General features: G+C 49.4%; 1 protein-coding gene across 2 annotated transcripts in view; it reads left to right on the top strand.

The window, feature by feature from the left end:
- Positions 1-18,105, top strand: part of SASS6 (SAS-6 centriolar assembly protein) — a 147,027-nt gene that overhangs the window by 106,386 nt on the left and 22,536 nt on the right. The window contains exons 13-15 of one of the 2 annotated variants that reach the window (XM_063940067.1): positions 10,134-10,247; positions 10,393-10,472; positions 11,135-11,223. In XM_063940067.1, coding sequence (XP_063796137.1) covers positions 10,134-10,247; positions 10,393-10,472; positions 11,135-11,223 — 283 coding nt within the window. Of the gene's footprint in view, positions 1-10,133; positions 10,269-10,392; positions 10,473-11,134; positions 11,224-18,105 lie in introns of both variants that reach the window. The other variant, XM_063940066.1, reaches the window with a different exon arrangement.

Here is an 18,105-nt window from a genome sequence, read left to right as displayed (position 1 = left end):
ACCCCCTTGCAGAGCTGAAGAATCGGTGGCGAGTGAGACACCGACCCCCCCTAGCAAGCGTGGGGTGGGGTGGGGGTCGGTGTGAAGATGGTGGCAGCAGGGTAGGAGCGCAGTATTAACTGCGCTCCGTGGATGGCTCAGTGGTACATAGTGCGACGCTATGAGGGGCGCCCTGAGCCAGCGCGACACCATACACTGGTCCCAAAGCCTGACGGGGTCCCCAGATCTCAGCCAGCACTAAATCCTCAGGCCAGTATAATCAGTTGAAGAGCGGGAAGACAGCGCCAGCAGTGTTCAGCGCCATTTTCCTGCCTGCACAACGCTGACGAGGAGAATCAGGTCCCTCCACGGCAACTCCAGCTATCTGCAAACGGTACCAGGGGGTTGTTGGTGCTCTCCGCAATCTTCATTCCGGGAGTGGACAACTGGGAAGCAGACTTCCTCAGCAGACACGATCTCCAACCAGGGGAGTGGGGTCTCCATCCGGAGGTGTTCAAGGAAATAACAGACATTTGGGGGTTACCCCAAATAGACATGATGGCCTCTTGTCTCAACAAAAAGCTTCAACGCTATTGTTCCAGGTCGAGGGACCCACAAGCAGTGGCAGTGAATGCCCTGGTGTCTCTGTGGGTGTTCCAGTCGGTGTACATGTTTCCACCACTTCCACTCATTCCAAGAGTTCTAAAGCTCGTAAGGAGAACAAGAGTTCAAGCGGTCCTCAGTGCTCCAGACTGGCCAAGACGGGCTTGGTACGTGGACCTTCTGAATCTCTTGCAGGAAGAGCCGAGGCTTCTTCGGGAGGACCTACTGCAGCAGGGGCCGTTCGCCTATCAAGACTTACCGCGGCTACGTTTGACGGCATGGAAGTTGAGTGCCTGATACTTGCTCGGAAGGGCATTCCGAAGAAGGTCATTCCTACCCTGATAAAGGCTAGGAAAAAGGGGTAACGTCTAAACATTACCATCGTATTTGGAAGAAATATATGTCTTGGTGTGAATCCAAGAAGTTTCCTACAGTGGAGTTTCAACTTGGACGTTTTCTCCTCTTCCTGCAAGCAGGTGTGGATATGGGCCTGAGGTTGGGATTTTTGAAGGTCCAGATTTCGTCCCATTTTCTTCCAGAAACAATTGGCTGCCCTCCCTGAGGTTCAGACTTTTCTCTGACGTCCTAGTGGATGCTGGGAACTCCGTAAGGACCATGGGGAATAGCGGCTCCGCAGGAGACTGGGCACAAAAAGTAAAAGCTTTAGACTAGCTGGTGTGCACTGGCTCCTCCCCCTATGACCCTCCTCCAAGCCTCAGTTAGATTTTTGTGCCCGAACGAGAAGGGTGCAAGCTAGGTGGCTCTCCTGAGCTGCTTAGAAGTAAAAGTTTAAATAGGTTTTTTATTTTCAGTGAGTCCTGCTGGCAACAGGCTCACTGCATCGTGGGACTAAGGGGAGAAGAAGCGAACTCACCTGACTGCAGAGTGGATTGGGCTTCTTGGCTACTGGACATTAGCTCCAGAGGGACGATCACAGGTTCAGCCTGGATGGGTCCCGGAGCCGCGCCGCCGCCCCCCTTACAGAGCCAGAAGAGCGAAGAGGTCCGGAGAAAGCGGCGGCAGAAGACGTTCCTGTCTTCAAATAAGGTAGCGCACAGCACTGCAGCTGTGCGCCATTGCTCTCAGCACACTTCACACTCCGGTCACTGAGGGTGCAGGGCGCTGGGGGGGAGCGCCCTGAGACGCAATAAAAACGATATAAAAACCTTATATGGCTAAAAAAAAATGCATCACATATAGCTCCTGGGCTATATGGATGCATTTATCCCCTGCCAGTTTCCTGAAAAAAGCGGGAGAAAAGGCCGCCGTGAAGGGGGCGGAGCCTTTCTCTTCAGCACACAAGCGCCATTTTCTTTCACAGCTCCGCTGGAAGGACGGCTCCCTGACTCTCCCCTGCAGTCCTGCACTACAGAAACAGGGTAAAACAGAGAGGGGGGCACTATTGGCAGCTAATATATAAATATAGCAGCTATAACAGGGAGTAACACTTATATAAGGTTATCCCTGTATATATATATATATATATATATAGCGCTCTGGTGTGTGCTGGCAAACTCTCCCTCTGTCTCCCCAAAGGGCTAGTGGGGTCCTGTCCTCTATCAGAGCATTCCCTGTGTGTGTGCTGGGTGTCGGTACGATTGTGTCGACATGTATGAGGAGGAAAATGATGTGGAAGCAGAGCAATTGCCTGTGTTAGTGATGTCACCCCCTAGGGAGTCGACACCTGACTGGATGGTAGTAATTAAAGAATTACGTGACAATGTCAGCACTTTGCAAAAAACTGTTGACGACATGAGACAGCTGACAAATCAATTAGTGCCTGTTCAGGCGTCTCAGACACCGTCAGGGGCGCTAAAACGCCCGTTACCTCAGATGGTCGACACAGACCCTGACACGGATACTGAATCCAGTGTCGACGATGACGAGACAAACGTAATGTCCAGTAGGGCCACACGTTACATGATCACGGCAATGGAGGCATTGAACATTTCTGACACTACAAGTACCACAAAAAAGGGTATTATGTGGGGTGTGAAAAAACTACCAGTGGTTTTTCCTGAGTCAGATGAATTAAATGAGGTGTGTGATAAAGCGTGGGTTTCCCCCGATAAAAAACTGCTGATTTCTAATAAATTATTGGCACTATACCCTTTCCCGCCAGAGGTTAGGGCACGTTGGGAAACACCCCCTAGGGTAGATAAGGCGCTCACACGCTTATCAAAACAAGTGGCGTTACCGTCTCCTGATACGGCCGCTCTCAAGGAACCAGCTGATAGAAGGCTGGAAAATATCTTAAAAGGTATATACACACATACCGGTGTTATACTGCGACCAGCGATCGCCTCAGCCTGGATGTGCAGCGCTGGAGTGGCTTGGTCGGATTCCCTGACTGAAAATATTGATACCCTGGATAGGGACAGTATATTATTAACTATAGAGCATTTAAAGGATGCATTACTATATATGCGAGATGCACAGAGGGATATTTGCACCCTGGCATCTAGAGTAAGTGCGATGTCCATTTCTGCCAGAAGAACGTTATGGACGCGACAGTGGTCAGGTGATGCGGATTCCAAACGACATATGGAAGTATTGCCGTATAAAGGGGAGGAGTTATTTGGGGTCGGTCTATCGGACCTGGTGGCCACAGCAACGGCTGGAAAATCCACCTTTTTACCCCAGGTCACCTCTCAGCAGAAAAAGACACCGTCTTTTCAAACCCAGTCCTTTCGTCCCTATAAGGGCAAGAGGGAAAAAGGCCGCTCGTTCCTGCCCCGGGGCAGAGGAAGGGGAAAAAGACTGCACCATGCAGCCTCTTCCCAGGAGCAGAAGCCCTCCCCCGCTTCTGCCAAGTCCTCAGCATGACGCTGGGGCTCTGCAAGCAGACTCGGGCACGGTGGGGGGCCGTCTCAAGAATTTCAGCGCGCAGTGGGCTCACTCGCAAGTGGACCCCTGGATCCTGCAGGTAGTATCACAGGGGTACAAATTGGAATTCGAGACGTCTCCCCCTCGCCGGTTCCTGAAGTCTGCTCTACCAACGTCTCCCTCCGACAGGGAGGCAGTATTGGAAGCTATTCACAAGCTGTATTCCCAGCAGGTGATAATCAAGGTACCCCTCCTACAACAGGGAAAGGGGTATTATTCCACGCTGTTTGTGGTACCGAAGCCGGACGGCTCGGTGAGACCAATTTTAAATCTAAAATCTTTGAACACTTACATAAAAAGGTTCAAATTCAAGATGGAGTCACTCAGAGCAGTGATAGCGAACCTGGAAGAAGGGGACTATATGGTATCTCTAGACATCAAGGATGCTTATCTCCATGTCCCAATCTACCCTTCTCACCAAGGGTACCTCAGGTTTGTGATACAAAACTGTCATTATCAGTTTCAGACGCTGCCGTTTGGATTGTCCACGGCACCACGGGTCTTTACCAAGGTAATGGCCGAAATGATGATTCTTCTTCGAAAAAAAGGCGTATTAATTATCCCTTACTTGGACGATCTCCTGATAAGGGCAAGGTCCAGGGAACAGTTAGAGGTCGGAGTAGCACTATCTCAGGTAGTGCTACGTCAGCACGGGTGGATTCTAAATATCCCAAAATCATAGCTGATTCCAACAACACGTCTACTGTTCCTAGGGATGATTCTGGACACAGTCCAGAAAAAGGTGTTTCTCCAGGAGGAGAAGGCCAGGGAGTTATCCGAGCTAGTCAGGAACCTCCTAAAACCAGGACAAGTGTCAGTGCATCAGTGCACGAGAGTCCTGGGAAAAATGGTGGCTTCTTACGAAGCGATTCCATTCGGAAGATTCCATGCAAGAACTTTTCAGTGGGATCTGCTGGACAAATGGTCCGGATCGCATCTTCAGATGCATCAGCGGATAACCCTATCTCCAAGGACAAGGGTATCTCTCCTGTGGTGGTTACAGAAGGCTCATCTTCTAGAGGGCCGCAGATTCGGCATTCAGGATTGGATGCTGGTAACCACGGATGCCAGCCTGAGAGGCTGGGGAGCAGTCACACAGGGAAGAAATTTCCAGGGCTTGTGGTCAAGCATGGAAACGTCTCTTCACATAAATATCCTAGAGCTAAGGGCCATTTACAATGCCCTAAGTCAAGCAAGGCCTCTGCTTCAGGGTCAACCGGTATTGATCCAGTCGGACAACATCACGGCTGTCGCCCACGTAAACAGACAGGGCGGCACAAGAATAAGGAGGGCAATGGCAGAAGCTGCAAGGATTCTCCGCTGGGCGGAAAATCGTGTGATAGCACTGTCAGCAGTGTTCATTCCGGGAGTGGACAACTGGGAAGCAGACTTCCTCAGCAGACACGACCTCCACCCGGGGGAGTGGGGACTTCATCCAGAAGTCTTCCAAGTGATTGTAAACCGTTGGGAAAAACCAAAGGTGGACATGATGGCGTCCCTTCTCAACAAGAAACTGGACAGATATTGCGCCAGGTCAAGGGACCCTCAGGCAATAGCGGTGGACGCTCTGGTAACTCCGTGGGGGTTCCAGTCGGTATATGTGTTCCCTCCTCTTCCTCTCATACCAAAAGTACTGAGAATCATAAGAGGGAGAGGAGTAAGAACGATACTCGTGGCTCCGGATTGGCCAAGAAGAACTTGGTACCCGGAGCTGCAAGAGATGCTCACGGAGGACCCGTGGCCTCTACCTCTAAGGAAGGACCTGCTCCAGCAGGGACCTTGTCTGTTCCAAGACTTACCGCGGCTGCGTTTGACGGCATGGCGGTTGAACGCCGGATCCTGAAGGAAAAAGGCATTCCAGATGAAGTCATCCCTACCCTGATCAAGGCCAGGAAGGATGTAACTGCAAAACATTATCATCGCATTTGGCGAAAATATGTTGCGTGGTGTGAGGCCAAGAAGGCCCCTACGGAGGAATTTCAACTGGGTCGTTTCCTACATTTCCTGCAAGCAGGATTGTCTATGGGCCTAAAATTAGGATCCATTAAGGTTCAAATTTCGGCCCTGTCGATCTTCTTCCAGAAAGAACTGGCTTCAGTGCCTGAAGTTCAGACGTTTGTCAAAGGGGTACTGCATATACAGCCTCCTTTTGTGCCTCCAGTGGCACCTTGGGATCTCAATGTAGTTTTAGGGTTCCTAAAATCACATTGGTTTGAACCACTCACCACAGTGGATTTGAAATATCTCACATGGAAAGTGGTAATGCTGTTGGCCCTGGCTTCAGCCAGGCGCGTATCAGAATTGGCGGCTTTATCCTATAAAAGCCCTTACCTGATATTTCATTCGGATAGGGCGGAATTGAGGACTCGTCCTCAATTTCTCCCTAAGGTGGTTTCAGCGTTTCACATGAATCAACCTATTGTGGTACCTGTGGCTACTAGGGACTTGGAGGACTCCAAGTTGCTGGACGTAGTCAGGGCCCTGAAAATATATGTTTCCAGGCCGGCTGGAGTCAGAAAATCTGACTCGCTGTTTATACTGTATGCACCCAACAAGCTGGGTGCTCCTGCTTCTAAGCAGACGATTGCTCGTTGGATTTGTAGTACAATTCAACTTGCACATTCTGTGGCAGGCCTGCCACAGCCAAAATCTGTAAAAGCCCATTCCACAAGGAAGGTGGGCTCATCTTGGGCGGCTGCCCGAGGGGTCTCGGCTTTACAACTTTGCCGAGCAGCTACTTGGTCAGGGGCAAACACGTTTGCTAAATTCTACAAATTTGATACCCTGGCTGAGTAGGACCTGGAGTTCTCTCATTCAGTGCTGCAGAGTCATCCGCACTCTCCCGCCCGTTTGGGAGCTTTGGTATAATCCCCATGGTCCTTACGGAGTTCCCAGCATCCACTAGGACGTCAGAGAAAATAAGAATTTACTTACCGATAATTCTATTTCTCATAGTCCGTAGTGGATGCTGGGCGCCCATCCCAAGTGCGGATTGTCTGCAATACTTGTATATAGTTATTGTTACAAACAAATCGGGTTGTTTATTGTTGGAAGCCATCTTTTCAGAGGCTCCTATCATACTGTTAACTGGGTTCAGATCACGAGTTGTACGGTGTGATTGGTGTGGCTGGTATGAGTCTTACCCGGGATTCAAGATCCTTCCTTATTATGTACGCTCGTCCGGGCACAGTATCTTAACTGAGGCTTGGAGGAGGGTCATAGGGGGAGGAGCCAGTGCACACCAGCTAGTCTAAAGCTTTTACTTTTTGTGCCCAGTCTCCTGCGGAGCCGATATTCCCCATGGTCCTTACGGAGTTCCCAGCATCCACTACGGACTATGAGAAATAGAATTATCGGTAAGTAAATTCTTATTTTTTGAAGGGAGTTCTGCACATCCAACCTCCCTTTGTACCGCCTACGGCGCCTTGGGACCAGGAGGTTGAGGTCAAATTTCTTACATGGAAGGCTGTCACGTTGTTGGCCTTAGCTTCGGCTAGGCGTGTGTCTGAATTGGGGGCTTTATCCCAGTGTCCAAGGTCATCTAGTATGCATTCAATCAGACAACGCCACATAAGCAAATGCTTATATAAACAAACAAGGCGGAACTCGCGGTTGGAGAGCCATGAAGGAGGTTGCCCATATTCTCCAGTGGGCAGAGCGGTGGATTCCGACCATCTCCGCAGTTCACATTCCAGGAGTGGAAAACTGTGAAGCAGATTTCTTAAGCCGTCACACGATACATCCGGGAGAATGGGAACTTCATCAAGAAGTCTTTGTGACCCTGGTGTCTCTGTGGGGAACACCCGACATCGACCTCATGGCGTCTCATCTCAACCGAAATCTACCTCGGTATGGCTCACAAACTCAGGATCCTCAAGCAACGCTGATCGATGCCTTGACAGCTCTGTGGCATTTTCAACTGGTATATGTGTTCCCGCCATTTCCCTTGATATCGCGCCTACTTCAACGCATCTGATGAGAAGGTCTCCCGTCATTCTTTTATTGCCAGACTGGCCTCGTCGTCAGTGGTACACTCTTCTCCGCAGCATGGTGACCAAGGAACGGTTTCATCTACCTCTGCAATCCAATCTACTTCTACAAGGTCCTTGTCACCACCATGATTTAAATCGTCTGGCTTTGACGGCATGGTTCTTGAATCCAGCATTTTAAGAGCTAATGGTTTATCTCGACCAGTGGTGAGAACTATGCTTCAGGCTAGGAAACCAGTCACCTCTTGTATTTATAACAGATTATGGCGTATCTACATTGCTTGGTGTGAAAGGCATAGGTTGTCACCGGACCTCTTTCGCTTACCTAGTCTGTTGTCTTTCCTTCAGGATGGCCTGAATAAAGGACTTCGTTTGTCTTCCCTTAAAGGTCAAGTTTTGGCATTGTCTGTACTTTTTCAGAAAAGATTGTCTCTCATCCCGGAGGTCCAGACATTCCTTCAAGGTGTAATCAGGATTCAATCTCCATTTGTTAATCCGGTTCCACCCTGGGATTTAAATTTGGTTCTTCAGGCTCTCCAGAAGCCTCCGTTTGAGCCACTAGAAACTGCTGAATTACGTTTTCTTACTCCTGAAGGTTGTTTTTCTTTTGGCCATTGCTTCAGCCAGACGTGTTTCAGAGTTAGCAGCGCTTTCTTACAGACCACCTTTGTTGGTTTTTCACGAAGATCGAGTGGTCTTAGGTACGAAGCCTTCCTTCTTGACAAAAGTTGTCGGCTTTCCATATAAATCAGAACATAGCGCTTCCAGCGTTTGTTCCAGGGTTTTCTGGAAAGGATTGTCATTTGGCTTTATTGGATGTTGTTAGGGCTTTACGCATTTATTTGTCCCGTACAGAGTCTATTTGCCGTACAGATACCTTGTTGGTTTTGATTGATGCACCCAAACGTGGCTGGCCGGCCTCTAAATACACGGTGGCGCGTTATTGTTATTATTATTCTTACATTTTATTTATAGGATGCCACAAGTGTTTTGCAGCGCTGTACAAAGGACAGTACAGGGAGACAAAACTTAGCATTACAGTAAATAAATAGCAAAAATAGAGTACAGGTAACAAAGAGCACCACAATTCTCAAAACATAATACAGCTTAGATGTAAGTAGTGAGGGAGTAACACCGTACTATTTGGGGCTGGCAGCCATAGATAGAGATGAGCCTTTACCAGCAGGAGAAAAAGCGGGTAAAGATAATTGCTGAGTAGGAGAGAGCTGCGAGTGAAATGAGTCGAGAAGAGTGCTTTGATAACAAGAGGAAAGAGGGCCCTGCTCTGTAGAGCTAACAATCTAGTGGGGAGGTGCGACAGACAGATGACATGAGGTGCAAGCAAGTGGGAGGAAGCCTGATGGCAGTATGTAAGCAAAGCAGAGATGTTGAAGGCAGGGGGATGGAGGAGCAGCCTAAGTACTAGGTTATGCATCGGAGGGGTACGCTTTGATGAATAGGTGGGGTTTCAGTGCCAGTTTGAAGCTTTGCAAGGTCGGGGAGAGTCTAATGGAGTGGGGGAGCGCGTTCCACTGAAGGGGTGCAGCACGGCAAAATCTTGAACTCGTACATGGGAAGCAGTGACCAGGGCAGAGGAGAGGTGACTGTCATTGGCCGACCGTAGTGGGAGCAGTGGAATTAGAGATGGCCTTGTATGTGAGGGTGAGGAGTTTTAAGAGGATTCTATAGGTGAATGGGAGCCAGTGTAGATTTTGTCGAAGGGGAGTGGCAGATGTAGAGCTGCGGGAGAGGAAGATGAGCCTAGCTGCGGAGTTGAGGACAGCTTTGAGGGGAGCGTGATGGGTCAAGTGAGGCCAGTGAGGAGCACATTGCAGTAGTCGAGTCGTGAGATCACCAGTGAGTGGATAAGCTTAGTTGCACTCTGGGAGAGAAATGGCCTGATGCGAGCAATGTTGCGTAGCTGGAACCGACAGGATTGCGCTAGAGCTTGGATGTGGGGTGCAAAGGAGAGGGAGGAGTCGAGTGACACCCAGGCAGCGGAGTTGAGGAACGGGTAACCTCTGCTATTGGGTAACGTCTGCTATTCGGCAGGCCTATGTTTCTTCGACATTACCTGTTCCTGACTCCTTGAGTGCTAATTCAACTAGGGCTGTTGGAGCCTCCTGGGCTGTTCGTGGTGGTGTTTCGGTTGAGCAGCTGTGTAGAGCGGCAACTTGGTCTTCTGTGCATACTTGCACCAAGTTTTACCGTTTTCATACTTTTGGTTTGGAGACTGTTGGGCATCAGACTTTGCAGACGGCTATACCATCTGTTTGTACCTCCTCTATTTAGCTTGCTTTGGGAAATCCCATCAGTAAGCGCGTAGCGTACCCCAGATGGATGAAAAAGAAATAGGGATTTTTGTTTACTTACCGTAAAATCGCTTTCTCCGATTCCATCTGGGGGACGCTGCGATCATTCCCGTATTTTTGTCTGGTTTTTTGGTTGTTTTCTGTTCTGCCTCTTCTTGCTTTGCTAAACATTAACTGAGGTAATCTGCCAGACAGGCTGGAGATGGGAGGGGTTAGAGGGGGGAGGAGTTAGTTTTTATAGGTTCTGTGCCAAACTCCCTTCCCACACACTATAACCCATCAGTAAGTGCGCAGCGTCACCCAGATGGAATCAGAGAAAGAGATTTTACGGTAAGTAAACAAAAATCCCTATATTTCTTTACAGCCAGAACACAGGATACCACTCCATAGCTGTCGGATGACCTACCCACTCCCTTCTTCTTATCCAGTGATACCTTATATTGCACCTGCTGGGTCCTCACAACAGCCCTCGCTGGAGGTAATTCGCACAGGCCCACGGGTAAGTTAGCAGTTTGGAGAAAGAGCTGTAACTATATGTGCATCTTGACCTGCTTTATTTTGTGCGCGTGTATAGTTCTACATTTTAGCAGCTGGCCATTAAATTAATCTTCTCTTCCTTAAAGGTTCAGTACATTCATCCACTTGCTAAAGCAAGTCTCCCGCAAGGTCTCTATGGATCATCTCAGAATGCAAATAAAGAGAAGTAAGTACCTTCACAAGGTCCTTGTGATGCAGCCTTCCTGCCTGGTTTTCTGGTTTCATTTATGGAACTTAACCTGCTGAGATCTTGCCTGGGATGGCTCACTGAGGGCAGGATGTGCTAACATGGCTATCGCCGGTCATCGCAACGATGCTGATCGCATATGTACTAACATACAGTATGCAGTGCCAGGGGCTCCTGTGATCTTTGGTGGTCCGGAGGAGGGTGTGTGCGGGGGCCTCCGGGGGTCTCCGTCACTTCCCAGCATCGGGAGGTGATGTGTGCTGGAAGTCCCTGGGCAAAAGCGGTAAAGACAAATGCAGGGGAGGAGGAGGTGGGGGATCGTGAAGCCGAACGAGCAGGCTGCCAGGACACATGTGAGGGGGGGTTGGCGTGAGCTGCACTGGGCGGCGGCTGCGACGGGTTGCGAAAAGAAGCCCATAGGCTTCCATAAAAAGATGGCGATACCCTTTGCGATGATACGTGGGTGTCCGGGTCTTAGCACATTTGAAAATGCGGTAAAACGGGGTGGGGGGGGGGTTTACCGCATTTTTCCATTAGTACATCCCGTCCTGAGACTGCATTCATAACTACAGAACATATTTGTTTTCTTATATTGTTTCCAAGACACTAGGGAGCATAATATGTCATTTGTGTTATTTCAGTGGAGAGCCAGCAGGCTTGGATCATAAATATCTAAAGAAGAGAGAGGGATGCCAGCCTCTACAAGGTGTTAGTCAGAACACTGCCCCAGGTAGGATACCTTGGGTCTTTTCTCATATACCGGTGCTTCATTGTCACCGCTAGAATGTAATGTTTGCAAGCAGCAATTTGTATATTACCTGTAATGCAAGGCTGGGTCATTTCCTAGACTTGGACAAAAAGCACACTGCTGGTTTTGTGTTTGGGGACACCTAGAGGTTGGATAACAGTCTTGCATCATTTGTTTTTAAAAATTAGAAATTCTTATACTTAGGGGAGCAAGTGTTCCCCTTCATACGAGCTACTGCCCATGCAACTAGGGTTGAGCATAATGTGTACTCACTAATAGAGAATAAAAACAATGACAGGTGTTACATGGACAGTTCAGGCCAAAAGAATAGGTCATCACTTTATTATTATTTACATACTCGCACACTTCCATATATTGATCTAATTGGTTTGACTGTGAGAGGAAACTGGAACACCTTTAGGAAACCCACACATTGGGCCTACAAGATCACGACGGACAGAATGTCGACAGCTGGATCCTGGTATTTCTCTAGCATTCATAAGGGATATTGGGGGAACTTGTGCGATGGGGTATAGACAGGATCCAAAGGAGCCAGTGCACTTTACATTTCTTCAACTAGGTGCGCTGGCTCCTCCCCTATATGTCCCGTCCCACAGGCAGTTTAGAAAAAAGTGCCCTCAGGAGAGGATGCACATCTCTGCAACTCCAGAGAGTTTTCTTCAATTTCATTTCAAACTTTTATTTTTTTCGTGAATGCTGTCTGGGCAACAACATACCTGCGCCATGGGAGTTGGGGGGGGGGGGGGGGGCGGTCACCGGCTTGCAAGGTGCAAAGCCGCTTCCCCACTGCAGGACCACCGTCCTGAGGGGCTGTTTGTTCAGCGGGGCACTGCTCCTTGTCTTTCACAGCTGCAGCACGCTGCATACCGGAGACCCCGCTAGTTGGTTCCCCGGTTCAAAGTGCGGCTGACAATGGGCATGGCGTACGGGACCCTCCCTGGGGGGTCCCGCTAGGATTCCTCCATGTGTACACTGGCACAAAACTGCTCAACTAAGCACTTGTGTGAGGTTTTAAGCTTATTTGAAGACTTTGCCAGTATAAATAATATATACAGCTCCGGCGCCATTGGGGGGGCGGAGCTTCCTCAGAGCGGGACCAGCAGCATTTTGGCGCCTTCCTCTGCTTACAGCAGCCATCAACAGCACACACTCAGTGCTTCCTGCCTCACAGACATGCTGGAACAGCATGTAGCTAAGGGGGAGAGCCGCTTGTGTACACTATTCTGAGCCTACTTAGGACTGCATTTTGTTAGTGTTACTGTGATTTACAGAGCTTACAGTCTCACTGGGGCTGTGCAGCTCAGGGTGTGCTGGTGTCATCCCTCTCTCTGTGTCTCGTCTCACATACAGTAGGGCAGGCTTGCATTATAACGGTCTGTGTGTATGTTTTTGTACTTACTGTGAAATATGGGTAAGCACAAGCTGTGTAGTATCTGTCACACCAGATTCTCTCCATTATCTAATGACTCTGTTTCCTGTGAGCAATGCAGTCAATCTTCACAAATTAGTGAAGAGGTTTGGGGAGAGGGTACAGATCCCCACTGGTTAGGGTCTATTAAAACTATGATGTCAGATATGTCATCCCAACTCACTGCTAATGTGCAGACAACTCAGCTACTGCAACAAGCTGTTGCAGATTTAGCTGCTAGGGCTGATGCACAGCCCCCCTCTCTCATGCTGGTCCCTGTTTGTGGTGCCGAAGCCATACGGTTCGGTCAGACTGATTCTGAATCTGAAATCCTTGAATCCTTATTTGAGGGTGTTCAAGTTCAAAATGGAATCCCTGCGAGCAGCGATTGCAGGCCTGGAAGAACAGAAATGTATATTCTCCTTGGATATCAAGGACTCCTATCTCTATATTCCGAGTTGGCCTCCTCATCAGGCGTAACTGCGGTTTGCCCTGCTGGACGATCACTTCCAATTCCAGGCACTGCCCTTCGGCCTGTCAACAGCTTCGAGGGTATTCACGAAGTCTGATGTCGGAGATGATGCTTCAGCTCCGGGTCCAAGGGATCAATGTGGTCCCTTATCTAGACGATCTTCTGATAAAGGCAAGATCCAGGGAGCTTTTGTTGCTCCATATCGACTGCACTTTCTGTCTTCTGTCCGACCATGGGTGGATCCTCAACTTACAGAATTCCCACCTGGAGCCAACTCAGAGGCTCCTGTTCCTGGGGATGTTGCTGGATACTGTGGCCCAGAAGGTGTTTCTACCAGAGGACAAGGCGACAACACTTCAGAAGATGGTCCGCATGGTGCTCTGCCCTACTCGAGTGTCCGTACATCTCTGCATAAGATTGTTGGGAAAGATGGTTGCCTCCTACGAGGCAATCCAGTAGGGGAGGTTCCATGCCAGAATGTTTCAGTTGGCTCTCCTGAGCAAGTGGTCCGGATCATATCTCCAGATGCACCGGACGATTCATCTGTCACCTCAGGCAAGGATTTCCCTCATGTGGTAGCTACAGTCCTCCTATCTTCTGGAGGGCATGAGTTTCGGAAATTCAGGATTAGACCCTTCTCACGATGGATGCCAGTCGGAGAGGATGGGGAGCTGTCAGCCAAGGGGCACAGTTCCAGGAGGCAGGTGGTCAGCCCATGAAAGCCTCATTCCAATCAACATTCTGCATCTTCGGGTGATCTAATGCTCTACTTCAAGCCTCAAGGATCACTCGATCCAGGTACAGTCGGACAACGCCACGGCGGTGGCATATATCAATCGACAAGGAGGGACAAAAAGCAGAGCCTGCATGCGAGAGGTGTCAAAGATACTCCACTGGGTGGAAAGAAATGCTAGAGCCTTGTCAGGAATCTTCATTGCGGGTGTGGTCAACTGGGAGGCGGACTTCCTGAGTCGTCACGATGTCCACCCGGGAAAGTGGGGGCTCCACCATCTGGTGTTCCAGCAGATCATCGACTGGTGGGGTTGCCCACAAATAGACATGGTGGCTTCTCGTCTCAACAAGAAACTTCCCTGGTATTGCTCGCAGGCTAGGGAACCTCAGGCGAGGGCAGTGGACACACTGGCGTTGCCTTGGCCGTACCGGCTGGTCTACCTGTTTCCTCCGATCCCATTGCTCCCAAGAGTGCTAAAGCGAATAGGGAATCAAGGTGTCCAGGCAATTCTAATTGCCCCGGATTGGCCTTAGAGGGCGTGGTACGTGGATCATCTGGACATGTCCGTACAAGACCCTTGGCCTCTACCACACAGAAGCGATCTTATTCAACAAGGACTGTTCGTCTACCCGGACTTACGGCGCCTTCTTTTGACGGCATGGAGGTTGAGCGGAACATCCTAGCTCACAAGCGCCTTTCCAAGAAGGTTATTGCAACCATGGTTCAGGCCAGGAAACCTGTGATGTCAAAACACCATCATATCTACACTACTCCCAGAGGAAGGCCAATCAGGGCTGAAACGCATTGGAGGAAAGAGGACACAAACTCGCACAGACCACTCGCAAAGAGCCGCCGACAGCCTCCCCTGCTTTGTACTCCTAGTCTCCTTCACAGGCTAGTGAAGTGCAGCGACCGTCAGCGCTACAGCGCGCCGGGGACTGGGCATTCGTACCTGGTTGCCGGTACCCGGAAGTGCAGCAGCCGCCGGTGGTCCCGTTGTCCCGGAGGTGAAAGCATCAGTGTGCAGGCTTGCACACATCGGAGACACATCCACCTGGGACCGGGACCGGGAAAGAAGGAGGCGCAGTGGGCAGCAACGGCTAAGGACAACTAGAAAAAGAAGGGTAAGTATATGTACCTGAGGGTCACGGGACGCCGCACCCCCAGAACATATATCACCACACATTTTACTCTGTTTAATTGAACATATTTTGCGGTCAGCAGAACTGCGAATTTTCTGTTTATGGTGAAAAATTATTCTTCATTACACTTTACATTGATCAGTTCATTCTTATTGCGATCAGCAATAAACATGGATTTTTGCTAATTGATTCATATTTTCACAGCATCAGTATTAAATATCACCAGATACTAGAGACCTTGCAGAGATCTGACATTTGGTTTTTGGCTGTATTTACATGGACAGAGATATTAGTTTGTTTTTAGCAAGACAGTCATCTATCCGTGATTAGATCATTGTTAGGAGCACTGTGGCTCCTTAATAAAGTATATCTTGCCATTTATACCTATTTCACATCAATTGAAAAATAATTTGTTATTGCCATACAATACATACAAGAATCAGCTCTACTAAGGGTTACCACTATAATTTGTAACATCATCACACTGGTTTTCAATAGTAATTACTTTCTGTGATCCAACATTCAATCTAATATTGCAACATATCATCTGAATTAGACCATGGGGTATAGACGGGATCCGCAGGAGACATGGGCACACTATAAGACTTTTTACTGGGTGTGAACTTGTTCCTCCCTCTATGCCCCTCCTCCAGACCTCAGTTAGATTCTGTGCCCAGGCGAGACTGGACACACACTAGGGGAGCTCTACTGAGTTTCTCTGGAAAGACTTTGTTAGGCTTTTTTATTTTCAGGGAGACCTGCTGGCTACATGCTCCCTGCATCGTGGGACTGAGGGGAGAGAAGTCAGACCTACTTCTTCCGAGTTTAGGGCTCTGCTTCTTAGGCTACTGGACACCATTAGCTCCAGAGGCTTCGATCACTTGGTGCGCCTAGCTGCTTGTTCCCGGAGCCGCGCCGTCACTCCCCTCACAGAAGCCAGAAGAAAGAAGCCGGGTGAGTATTAGTAGAAAAGAAGACTTCAGTGACGGCAGAAGACTTCAGTAACGGAGGTACAGCGCAGCGGTCGCGCTGTGCTCCATGCTCCCACACACCAACGGCACTCGCAGGGCGCTGGGCGGGGAGCGCCCTGGGCAGCAAGTTACTGGAGCCTTTTTTTCACTGGCAAATGTACATATTAGGGGTGCCTGGGCACTGTGTATGTACCCCCGCCAGTATAATATTTTAAATTTCTCTATCGTCCTAGTGGATGCTGGGGTTCCTGAAAGGACCATGGGGAATAGCGGCTCCGCAGGAGACAGGGCACAAAAAGTAAAGCTTTAGGATCAGGTGGTGTGCACTGGCTCCTCCCCCTATGACCCTCCTCCAAGCCTCAGTTAGATTTTTGTGCCCGGCCGAGAAGGGTGCAATCTAGGTGGCTCTCCTAAAGAGCTGCTTAGAAAAGTTTAGCTTAGGTTTTTTATTTTACAGTGAGTCCTGCTGGCAACAGGATCACTGCAACGAGGGACTTAGGGGAGAAGAAGTGAACTCACCTGCGTGCAGGATGGATTGGCTTCTTGGCTACTGGACATTAGCTCCAGAGGGACGATCACAGGTACAGCCTGGATGGTCACCGGAGCCTCGCCGCCGGCCCCCTTGCAGATGCTGAAACGAGAAGAGGTCCAGAATCGGCGGCAGAAGACTCCTCAGTCTTCTTAAGGTAGCGCACAGCACTGCAGCTGTGCGCCATTTTCCTCTCAGCACACTTCACACGGCAGTCACTGAGGGTGCAGGGCGCTGGGAGGGGGGTGCCCTGGGAGGCAAATGAAAACCTTTTTTGGCTAAAAATACCTCACATATAGCCTCCGGGGGCTATATGGAGATATTTAACCCCTGCCAGAATCCGTTAAGAGCGGGAGACGAGGCCGCCGAAAAAGGGGCGGGGCCTATCTCCTCAGCACACAGCGCCATTTTCCCTCACAGAAAGGCTGGAGGGAAGGCTCCCAGGCTCTCCCCTGCACTGCACTACAGAAACAGGGTTAAAACAGAGAGGGGGGGCACTAATTTGGCATTAGAAATATATAAAAAAGATGCTATAAGGGAAAACACTTATATAAGGTTGTCCCTATATAATTATAGCGTTTTTGGTGTGTGCTGGCAAACTCTCCCTCTGTCTCTCCAAAGGGCTAGTGGGTCCTGTCCTCTATCAGAGCATTCCCTGTGTGTGTGCTGTGTGTCGGTACGTGTGTGTCGACATGTATGAGGACGATGTTGGTGAGGAGGCGGAGCAATTGCCTGTAATGGTGATGTCACTCTCTAGGGAGTCGACACCGGAATGGATGGCTTATTTAGGGAATTACGTGATAATGTCAACACGCGCCAAGGTCGGTTGACGACATGAGACGGCCGACAAACAATTAGTACCGGTCCAGACGTCTCAAAAACACCGTCAGGGGTTTTAAAACGCCCGTTTACTTTAGTCGGTCGACACAGACAGGGACACTGAATCCAGTGTCGACGGTGAATAAACAAACGTATTCCTTATTAGGGCCACACGTTAAGGGCAATGAAGGAGGTGTTACATATTTCTGATACTACAAGTACCACAAAAGAGGGTATTATGTGGGATGTGAAAAAACTACCGTAGTTTTTCCTAAATCAGATAAATTAAATGAAGTGTGTGATGATGCGTGGGTTCCCCCCGATAGAAAATATGGGCGGTATACCCTTTCCCGCCAGAACTTAGGGCGCGTTGGGAAACACCCCTTAGGGTGGATAAGGCGCTCACACGCTTATCAGAACAAGTGGCGGTACCGTCTATAGATAGGGCCGTCCTCAAGGAGCCAGCTGACAGGAGGCTGGAAAAATATCATAAAAAGTATATACACACATACTGGTGTTATACTGCGACCAGCGATCGCCTCAGCCTGGATGTGCAGAGCTGGGGTGGCTTGGTCGGATTCCCTGACTAAAAATATTGATACCCTTGACAGGGACAGTATTTTATTGACTATAGAGCATTTAAAGGATGTATTTCTATATATGCGAGATGCACAGAGGGATATTTGCACTCTGGCATCAAGAGTAAGTGCGATGTCCATATCTGCCAGAAGATGTTTATGGACACGACAGTGGTCAGGTGATGCAGATT

This window comes from Pseudophryne corroboree, chromosome 9 (genome assembly GCF_028390025.1).
Source record: "Pseudophryne corroboree isolate aPseCor3 chromosome 9, aPseCor3.hap2, whole genome shotgun sequence".
NCBI classification, from domain to species: domain Eukaryota; kingdom Metazoa; phylum Chordata; class Amphibia; order Anura; family Myobatrachidae; genus Pseudophryne; species Pseudophryne corroboree.
Note: the sequence above shows the minus strand (reverse complement) of the source record. Positions and strands in the feature narration are given on the sequence as shown.